We start from the raw sequence: 11,672 nt of genomic DNA, 5'->3' as shown, positions 1-11,672 counted from the left end.
CATACGCCAAATCGAACAGGGCCAAAATTGAACCGTGTCGAAAACGAAACGTTCCAACATCGAACAGGGTTTGTATTGTAACAAAAGCAAACTTTTTTTAACTTAAGAACGCGTCTCCAATGAAACATGTGAAAATAAATTCAAATATCCTGTGAAAGGCACATGATATGGTATCAAAATTTGACATCCATTCGATACGCGTGTTGGAATCGAGAATATCTGTCAAACAACACGATAAGGTATCATAACCGTCGGTGGCGAACCAGCCTGTGGCTGAAAGCCACCTTAATAAAGCAATAAAAAAAATCTCATAACAAAATACGTTATTGATGAGTTATGATTTTGCTATGCCCGTCTGCTCAAAACTGTTATGATTTTGCTATGCTCTCCTGCCCTCAAAATTGACAACATTTACCTCAAACCCAAACGCAATAACTACAATACCAGTTGGTGCAAGAGCTAATGCAATTTGATTGTAACATATCAAAGCTAGATAAATAAAACCAACTTTCCTTATACTAAATATTATCTAAACAACTTCCGGTAAGATAATAAGAGCCAACCCGCCAAATTCACCAGAACTTCGTCCGATCGAAAAGTTTTAAGCGATAATGAAGTATAACATTCAAAACTTATGAAGCTTTGAAGAAAAACTGAGAGACATTGTGTATGGAAGATGGGCAAAGCCTCGCCCAAGATCTCATGAGCAGTGCTAAGAGAAATGTACGAGCGTTCAACTTGGGGGAGGAAATTCAATAAATAAATTATGCCAAAACATAGCTAATAAATAGTAATTCAATCCCTGAAAATTTGAGAAGTATATGATTCAAACTGAATTTTTGGTGATCATACCTGTGTATCTCATTTTTTTTCGAGTCTAATCTTTATGTACACGATAACTCAACTAATCTGAAATACTGAGGTTATACTCCTTAAAATTAATTGCAAGTTATATAACAACTCCATTTACCAGACACGCCGTTCCAAAAATTTTATAAATAACTCGTATATATTTACAGTAAATGATCGATAAAATACTTTTTACCTCTTCTCTAACTAGGAGGCTGACATATTGTTTTAACTAATGGAATATAATTCTGATGTGTATGTATTCAACAAATCAATTTATTGATACAAACTATCGGGTAATATTCAATTCATCTAAATACCTATGCTTTGGTCATCTTCGGTCGCAACGGTTCTGAGGACGGAATGCTAATTAACATGTATCGTTGCATTTACCGCAATAATTCTCCTACCTGGCGTACCTGCGTGCTGTGCTAGTGCTGGTATTGCTACCGGTGTCCCACACCGGCCGGCAAGGAAGGGCTCATCATGGGACACTGTTAGTCACCTACCGACCACAAGCTTACACCGGGGACCATACTTATTCGTGTTCGCAGACCGTGGAAGTTCGAGTTCGTTGTTTCGGTGACAGTTTGGTGTTAGTGTGCATCAAATTTCACTATAAATTGATTTCTTTGGCGAAATTTCAGCACATAATAGTATTGCCTGTCAGACGAAGTAGCAGCAGTGAGAGTGCTGGCGTTTTGGTGCTGTGATTAATCAGTTTGGAACTGAAACACTGGCTGGATCCAGTAAAGTTTGTTCCAATCGATGAACCGTTGTGTGTGAAAGTATTGATGTTATAAAAAGTTGTGCATAAAAAAAAACACAAATAATAAAGATAATGTGTCGTGTTGTAATATTAATACTAGCGATTGTGATCGGATTATGTCAAGCAAGAACTGTACCGATTCGTGTAAGTGCAAACGACCCAAACGTTACTTGGTCCAAAGAACAGCTGTGATTTCGATGTTTTTTTTTTTCATGATTTGATTACACAGCAACAATTTTTCTCATGGAAACATTCTACTGTGATATTAGTAGAACAGAAGAAATTTAAATATTTTATTTCTGCTGAATAACATGGCTAAAAGTTTGTTTACAGGAATCAATGTGTCAAACTCAAAAGTTTTCGTCTAAGTTTTTGGATGTATTGGTGTATGTGTAACAATGTCACCCCCTTCCTCTTAGAAGCGATGTATTGTCATTTAGCAATAAGCAAATGAGAAGAATTTTAACTCTAAACTCGACTGCGCAAGTAAACAAAAAATTTGAAACATTTTGTATTCAAACTTATATTGCGAATACGTGTTGTTATTCAAACAATAGTTAGATCTTTTTCTAAGTCTAAGTCACAGCTTCCATTCTCGTCATTTTTCGCATCCTCGTAAAACTACATATATTGCTCACTTTACTAAATACAAAACGAAGTCATAAGACAACAACTGAAATTAGCTGGTAAAGTAAAATAATAAGAGTTGAAAAGCATAACAACTAGCTGCAGATGGTTTCAATAGAAAAGTCTTACTATCGATGATGATACTTTTAAAGAACTCCGGTTGAGTTTCAAAATCACTAAGAATTTCAGATGTTCAAACTTTAATCTCAACAACTACGTTCAACTATGTTTCTCACAATATTGATATAGGAGTTGTTTTAAGTTTGCTGCCTTTAAAGTGAGACATGTTCGAAGAATAACTCGATAATTGAAACGTATGCATGTGTTCTAGAACAAGTACACCGGTGGTTCCCTACCGGGGTTTCGCGGGCGGCAAGAGGGTCGTGAAGTCCGCCTAGGTGAGTCGCGAAGACCTAGGTAATTTTCACTGGTGATTGATATTTCTATCTATATACTTCTGTAGTAGCGGATTCTTATCCCTTCTACGATTTCAAACCAAGATATGAAACAAATTAACCATGTAGGACGATATGAGACTGACAAATACAGCCTTGTGTCAGAAAACTTGTGTCTAGAATTCTTTAAAAGGGCCGTGAAGCTCTATGTGCTTTGTGCTCTTTGAAGGAGCCGCGAAGTCAAAACTACTGAGAACTAGTGGACTGCACTAATAAACCTCATTTTTTGAATAAACTTTTTTTTTAATATCTGTATACAAAACTTAGGCTCTTAAATAGAAAACGAATTAGATTTAACTGTGGAAACTTGAGAGCAGAAAAAACGCAAATAAACCTTCTCATGTCGTCATCTACATAAAATGTACCTCATTTCACCGTAAACGAATTTGCATGAGTGTGAATTTTCCTCAAAATTCTAAGTTTATGTGTCTTGATGGTGTATGTTTAAATCAACAGTTGTTGGAGAAATCTAATTCTACTAGGATTCTGTCCGATGATTTTCCATTTGTCAAATACACTCAGTAAGCTTGCGTAGATCAATTATCATTAATTATTATTAACTTTGCATTGAATATAAACGATTAGCCACACACTATTCGGCATTCCATCGATTCCCAAACAAGAGTGTCATATTAGGTGTTTTTAATTTCCCTTTCAGTATTACAGCATAAATTAGTGACCAATTCGTTTGCCATTAGCGAGAATAGTTGTGTGCCCTTATGAAAACTATTTTTATGACTTTTGTTCTATGACACACGGCAATTCCGCATTAATTTTTTCAATTCGTTTTTTTATTCATTACAGGGCAAACAAGTGAAAGCATACGCCTACGTGTTACCAGCCGGTGCCGAAGAGATACGTGATGACATTAACCATTCATTTGTATGTGCGAATCGAACCGATGGATTCTACGTTGACATTGATAATGACTGTCAGGTTAGTCTAAGCAGTAGGACTATTTTGTCAACTCATATATGAACTAGCTAATTCGGTTTTTGGAAAATAACTTTAAATGCAAGGAACATTTGAAAAATGAAGGTGTTATGTGTATATTAAACATTGGTTTCTGTCAGCACGCAGTTTTTCTCCGTCTCATGTAACAAGCAGTTTGCATATTTGACAAACAACCACACGCCTCCATCAATTCTACATAACACCTCTTCTGTTATAATTTCAGATTTTCCATCGATGCCAGGACAGAGCCCGTTTCAGTTTCATTTGTGCTGAGAGAACAGTCTTCAGCCAAATGTATCAAACATGCGTGCATGCTGGCCAGCTAGGTTTCCCATGTGAAGAATCAGCCGCTTTTTATCCAGATGGAGAAGAAACGGAGGCGGCTAGCGGCAACGACAACAGCGACGGAGCCGAAGGCGGTAAACTTTCGCTGCCAAGTAATGCCAATGTTGAGACAGAAATACCTTCGCAAGACCTGCTACCTCCCGACGAATCGATCCAACCGCAGGCAAGCGAACCAATCATTGGCACTATAGTAATGCCAATTAGTGATAATTTTATTAGCGAATTCGATCATCACCAGTTGAATGCCGATACATTCGATCCGGTTGAAGAAAACGAAAGTGAGAATACGGCACAAGAAGTCGTAGATGAAGAAGTTAGTAGTTCATCTTTAGAACAATTGCATCAAGACGAAACTGTCACAGTAGGTGATAACACTAAAGAAATGGAAGTAGTTGATGAGATTAGTAATCCTGTTTCATCGGATAGCGAACATACTCATCACTTAGAACACAAGGAGGAAACAAACGCTTCAGAGGCTTTAGAAACAAATGAAATGAGTGAGGACGAACGTGTTTATCATGAGCACGATGACACCTTAATTGCCGAAGATGCTAAAGTTGAACCCCAATCTCTGTTACAAAATGATATTCAGACAGTAGAAGAAACTGATCCTGTTGTGCAAGATATTAAACTTGCAGCGCCGGAAGTTATCATAAGCGCCGAAGCCGAAGAAGTAAAATCCGATGATTCCACTGAACCAAAGCCGGACTCGGAACTATCAAACGACAGCGCAATTAACGCAATTGCACCGGAAACAAGCAATAATGGCGCAGATTACGTACAACCACCAAATTCGGATAATGCGATCTCAGAAATCGTACTTCACGAAGGCGATAGTGAAGAAAGCAAACCCGAGGTTGGTGGACCGATACCCGTAGAAAGCCAGGCTAGTGCTGCCATAAACGAACCAATTGCAGATTTGAATCAACCGGAAGACGATGAACAATCACCGGTGTCGGTGGCAGCGTCGTCAGAAACGAACCATGATATTCACCCTTTGATTGCCGCCACACTAGCCGAACGACTGGCGAACGAGTCGAAAAAAATAAATTTACCCGAATTTATCGTGTCAACGGTTGCTGATCTCAGAAAAGGAATCCCATCGCTTCCGCTGAGACGAAGGAGAACTTTCTTATTCAAAGCGGATGCTGTTTGATCGTGAAGCTATATGCGTGACTGGTGGCGATTCTAGCAAAAAGAGGGTTTTTTAGCGAGACGCCAGAAAGGAAGAACCACCGCACATCAGTACACGTGTTGATGTTGTTGTATAGATTTAGTGAATTTATTTATTAGTAATTGAGAAAATAAAGTCTGGAAGAATGCTGATGCTGTTTTTGATTTATTTTATTTTATGCTGGTATTTCCAGGTTGTGTTGTCGATCAACACTGTGAACAGAGTTGTAATCCGGGAAGGAACAGGTACCGTTGAAACGCGTAAAATTCACTTGTAAAATCTTTTTAATCGCGTCTGCTAAATACCTACTTTTGAGAAAGCCTCAAGAGTACTGTTACCTCTACTCTGCCGCGCATAGCAAGTCAGTCCCATTTGCATTTTCAGCAAGCCGAGAAAAACACATTTTTATGTAATTTCATAACATTGCTTCTTACGAGATGGGACAATATGTTTGGATGTTTTCCCGAAGTTTTTCGGAACAAAGTAATTGAGTTTATTTATTGTTACGAAACTTCGCATAGTTAGCTACCATTTCCGCTTATTAACTCAATTTCGGTAAAAATGCAAATGGGACTGACTTGCTATTAAACTAACTTAACTATTAACTTGCTAGTTAAACTGTAATCAAAAACGAATTAAACTTTCCCCTAGAATTAATTTTTGTCGAACTTGATATTATCCCGCAACCTTTGATAAAAAGCTTTGGATAAAGAAATGTAAAATTAATAAATGTAGTTTGATAGTAGAATTAAATGGAAACATAACCTATTTTCAATATTGAAGAAATCTAAGACAAATTTTTACTTCAAAGTTAAGCTTTAATTTTTTTTTTTAATTTCAACCTTTTCGAGAAAAAATATATTCCAATGACGTAATATGATTCTAATAGTAATTTTTAGTTACTGACTTTCTAAATGCATTCGGTTTTGAGATATGTCAATAATAAATTTAGGAAATTTCTGTTTTTTATGAAAATATGTTTTTTGTGCGTTATTTGTGGTTCTCCAACAACAAGCACAGTTTTTCTGAAGTTTACGATCAATATAATACAATTCATTCTCTGAGATTAAAGAGAGTGGATAAAAAATTTGAAAACCGCATAAATTCGAAAATCGAAAAAATAGCCACGTAAAAACCACGAAAAAATCGACTTTAGTGTATTCGCGAATTATCTGATGATATATATATATACTATTCATCCATTTGAAAATTGGAATACTCAACCAGCGACAATCGATTTGTCTCCTATACCGTACGTTACACCCAACCTCGGAAGTAGTGACGCTGTATAATATCTGATATACTGTACAGCGCACTACTTTCGACGAAGGGTATAGCCACAGATAGACGTTCGAGAGAGCATTATGTTTAATCGAAAATTCCGTGTAATTTTCAAACAGAAATACGTTATAAATCAGGTGTACACAAGGGCCGCGTGGTGACTTAATCGCTACCATCAAATTAATTCACAGGTGCACCGTGTCTAATACACCTCGCTGGTAGCGCTATCTGGTAGCGTATTGGGAGTACTAAAAATCTTTACACGAGTTAGGAATTCAGCTTAAACGTCTGTCTTCAATATGACGTACGTCATGACAGAAGAATCGATTGACATTATTCGTCGCGTTGAACATTTGTTATTAGGCCGTTACAAATATCATTTTCTTTTTATACACCCCTTAGGAAATGTGGAAAATTGGAAAAGGAAGGAAAAAATCAAGCTGTTTTGTTATTATTGTTGGGTTTTCGACAGTGAGTATACCCAATTCAACAACAAACAAGGGAGCTGCGTAGTCGCAAGGTTGCAGAGTCCGCTTTGTCAAGCGGATGGTCGTGGGTTCGAATCTTAGTAGAACCAGGCCATCCGATGTCAGAAAGGACTTAAGCATGGGTTTATTCTCAGGCTCCCCACCAGTTACCCTTCACTTACGCTGAAATCAACAATACATTTGCGTGACTTCCTCTTAACAATAAAATAAGTCCCTCTTATCAATAAAACTGGCCAGAAGGACGCACGATGAAACTTCTCCAGGGAATTATAATTGGTGATATTTGGCAAGAAGAACGAGTATCGGTATAGTAGAACAGTAAGCGTGTAAGGAAGAGTATCACATTACACACAAGCACTGATGAACAATAATATTAAGCATGCCACTTCTCAATAGCGGTATTGCTATTAACAGATCTGCGGGATACAGCAGACACCCGGGCATATCTCACATTAGATCTACGATTCTTGTCGCAGTGAGGAAGTCCATACAGGAAAAAAACAACAAACAGTGATAATGTCGAAAGTCGTATCTCGCCTTCAAATGTTCGTTGAGGATATTCCTTTTCCAATTATTCTCTATGTTAGTTTTATTCTGCTAGTTCTTTACCGTCACATTGCTCCAGTTTTTAATTACTACCAAAAAAATTTATGCGTTGCGGTAGCTCAAACATTTAACATAAATTTGTTCTTTTCCTTTAATCATTTCTATTATAAATTAATTGCTGCGAGAAATCATCAATCATTTGCTCTGTAATATTTTTAAAGAAAATATGGCTTAACATAACATAACATAACATAACATAACATAACATAACATAACATAACATAACATAACATAACATAACATAACATAACATAACATAACATAACATAACATAACATAACATAACATAACATAACATAACATAACATACTGGCAATATAACATAACATAACATACATCTGGCAACTCTGTTTGTGCTATTGTATATTCAGTTTTACTACCTGTGTTTAAATTCCGTTAATTCATCGTGAACCCGTACTCTCGAGTTACTTCTGTGCTTTGAAACCAATATTGGGCTAACAGTGAACACTGGAAGAGTGAAGTACAGTTATTTTTTGTGCTAATTTGCCCAATTCAATACTCTCAAGTGGATCGGATTGTGTGCTGGCATTGCCATTGTTATTGTTTGGAATCGTGTAGCAGAGCAAGCAGCAAGTGTTCTTCCTTGCCTATCCAAAGGCGTTTATCAAGCATGGAAAAGAAATTATGCGGCGAGTGCAAACTCGAAGTTAATGATCTCGAACCGGTCCGCTGTGGTTTTTGTGATGCTTGCTACCACATTAACCAACAGTGCTGTGGATTCAATAGCAGAGTTTGCAAAGACCTTTTTTCGCAAGGTAAAATCATGTTTATTTGCCCGCACTGTAGAGATAAATTGAACGGTCAATCGATCGGTGCTTATGTGGCTGACATGATAGATAAACAACCTCCCCCGAATTCACAACAGCTTATTGATTTACCGGCTCAAGTGCAAAAACTTGCCGAGGTAGTTGAGGGTTTGAGTAAGAAAATTGACAACATGCCTCATAAACCACTGAATATTGATGGTTCTGCTAGCACCCCTATAAATTTATCAGCGACACCAGTCTGGCCAGCACGAAATCCTAAGCGCCGTCGTGCTGATCGTTTGCCAGTGGAAATTGCATCTGACCGCGGCACTAACACCATCGACATCAGCGATCTCTCTGTACCGTCTATTACTTCTGCAGCAGCACAGAAATGTTTTTGGCTTTATTTATCTGGTTTAAACCCAAAAATAAGCGACGGCGATTTGCAAAAAATTGTATCACGTTGCTTGAATGGAATTGAGCCCATTGCAGTAATTCGACTAGTACAGCGAGGTGCTGATGCAAGCAATTTTTCGTACGTATCGTATAAAATCGGATTGGACCCGGATGTGAAATCTATTGCCCTGGATCCTGCTTCTTGGCCAGCTGGACTGTTATTTAGGAAATTCGTCGACCGTCCAAAAAACTAACTCCTGGAAGCAGAACACAGTCTGCTACATCATTTGCTGTAACCGAACCTACTATTTTGCGTTCTTTCATTGACGGTGGGAGCTTACGGGCTCCCACCAGAGGCGAGTATTCCGTAAATTCTTTTGCGCCCCCTGTGCTGTATGACTCGTCTTTTCAGAACACCGTTTGTGATGTGACCAACGTTAGTATGTACTACCAGAACGTGCGTGGATTGAGAACGAAGATTGACGATATCTTTTTGGCGACCAATGACTGCAACTACGATGTGATTATGCTAACCGAGACGGGATTGAATGACAGTATACTCTCACCACAGCTATTCGGCAGTGCCTTCAACGTATTTCGATGCGATCGGAGTCCAATGAACAGCAATAAACGTTCTTTCGGAGGTGTTTTGATCGCTGTCGCACGGCATCACACTAGCACAATCTTTGAATCTGTACATGCAAACTGTCTTGAGCAGGTATGCGTAAAAGCCTCAATCTATGGCCTAAAACTCCTACTATGCGCGATATACATTCCTCCTGACAAGAGTAACGATAGTACTATCGTTGATGCTCACGTCGCTTCCGTTCGAGACTTTTTTGCGAGCAGCGCAGACGATTGCACGTTGATGGTATGCGGCGACTATAATCAACCGCGTTTAGCATGGGATAACTGTAATGGTGTCATAAAACATGATGAGTCTACGCAGCTACCGAATGCAAGTGCTACTCTCATTGACGGCATGGATTTTCTAAATCTAAACCAGGCAAATTTAATTCGAAATCACCTTGGACGCGTGCTTGATTTGGTGTTTTACAACTCTGATTGCGAAATTTCCGTAAAGGAGTGTGTTGCCCCGATGCTGCCCGTTGATTTACACCATCCTCCATTGACAATCTCGACTCCCACCACTAAAAATGCGATGGCTGGTTCTAGTCTCCCTTCCGCGAGGCGAGTATTAAATTATAGAAAAATTGATTTTGTAGCTTTCAATGCTTTTATATCGAACATTGATTGGCCAGCACTGTGGCCAGACAGTAACGATGCGGACTCGATGGCAGCAAATTTTTGCGCACTTGTTGGATCATGGGTTGCAGATAATTTGCCATTTGTTAGACGACCTTCTTCCCCTGCTTGGAGTAATCACAGTTTGAGAGTTTTGAAACGTAAACGGAACGCATGTTTGCGCAAACTCCGTCGTTTACGGTCAGATGAATCGAAGTATGATTTTAAACGTTCAAGTGAGGAGTATCGACGGCTGAATTCAAGTCTGTACAAGTCATACGTGTTGGGAGTTCAAACAGACCTGCGTAGAAACCCGAAAAAAATTTGGAATTTCGTTAATTCAAAACGGAAATGCTTCTCGACCCCAACTAGCGAACCTATACATTAGAGAAATGACAAGACACTCACCGTTAAGGCAACTGTCAACATCAAAACGGATAACGGCAATGCAAAATGATACAACTCGCCCGTTTTGATGTTGACAGTTGCCTTAACGGTGAGTGTCTTGTCATTTCTCTAATGTATAGGTTCGCTAACCCCAACGGACGTGTATTTGGAAGAAATGGTATCCTGCTCGGATTCTGATTCTTGCGAACTTTTTGCGAAATTTTTCTCTTCTGTATTCGCCTTCGATTGTGCCTCGAATGACGATGCTGCTCGCGCCGCTGCGAATGTTCCTGCAGATCTTGTTGATCTTGACATCTTCGAAGTTACACATGATATAGTTACTGCCGCCGCTAAGAAACTCAAATGTTCGTACACTGTTGGTCCCGATGGAATACCTGCCGCGCTTTTGTGCCGATGCATTGATATTCTAGCCGCTCCACTTTGCACCATATTCAACGAGTCTTTGGTACAAGGGAAGTTCCCAGAGATCTGGAAGCACTCCTATATGTTCCCGGTCTTCAAAAGTGGTGATCGTCGTAACGTCAAAAATTACCGTGGAATAACCAATTTGTCTGCCGCGTATAAACTTTTCGAGATCGTTGTAAGCTTTGTTATATTGAGTAGCGCACGCAACTACATTTCTTCGGACCAGCATGGTTTTTTTCCCGGACGATCTGTGACAACAAATCTCATGCATTTCACGTCGCATTGCATTTCAGAACTCGAACGTAAAGTACAAGTCGATGCCATTTACACGGACCACAAGGCTGCTTTTGACCGAATCGACCATAAAACATTGTTAAACAAAATCTCCCGTCTTGGTGCCTCATCTCGGTTCGTTAAGTGGCTTGAATCGTTCCTGCGTGATAGAATTTTACAAGTCAAGCTGGGATCCGGTGTATCGTCTGCGTTCACAAATAAGTCTGGTGTACCACAAGGTAGTAACCTTGGGCCGCTTCTCTTCATTATTTTCTTCAACGATGTCGCTGATACTCTTGGGATCGGTTGCAGATTAGTTTACGCCGATGATTTGAAAATATACTTGACGATTCGCAACACCGAGGATTGTTATCGTTTGCAATCACTTTTAAATACATTTGTGACGTGGTGTAAACTAAACTCTCTGATTATAAGTACTGCAAAATGTGAAGTGATAACATTTCATCGCACTCAAACACCAATCATTTTCAACTATACTGTCGATGGAGAAGTGCTGCGTAGAGTAAATTGCGTAACTGATCTTGGAGTTATTTTGACCGAAAGCTTACTTTTGATAAACATCGCGCTGCAGTTATTTCGAGAGCAAGTAGGCAATTGGGATTCATCGCT

At 39.0% G+C, this 11,672-nt stretch overlaps 1 protein-coding gene across 1 annotated transcript; it reads left to right on the top strand.

The window, feature by feature from the left end:
• The first annotated feature begins 1,515 nt into the window (after window positions 1–1,515).
• LOC129722993 (uncharacterized) lies at window positions 1,516–5,316 on the top strand. The gene is made up of 3 exons (XM_055676898.1): window positions 1,516–1,762; window positions 3,505–3,636; window positions 3,878–5,316. Exons 1-3 carry the CDS (start codon window positions 1,691–1,693, stop codon window positions 5,153–5,155), a joined length of 1,482 nt encoding a protein of 493 aa, XP_055532873.1. The 5' UTR covers window positions 1,516–1,690; the 3' UTR covers window positions 5,156–5,316.
• The last annotated feature ends 6,356 nt before the right edge of the window (window positions 5,317–11,672 follow it).

The sequence above is a fragment of the Wyeomyia smithii genome, chromosome 2 (assembly GCF_029784165.1).
Source record: "Wyeomyia smithii strain HCP4-BCI-WySm-NY-G18 chromosome 2, ASM2978416v1, whole genome shotgun sequence".
NCBI lineage: Eukaryota > Metazoa > Arthropoda > Insecta > Diptera > Culicidae > Wyeomyia > Wyeomyia smithii.
Note: the sequence above shows the minus strand (reverse complement) of the source record. Positions and strands in the feature narration are given on the sequence as shown.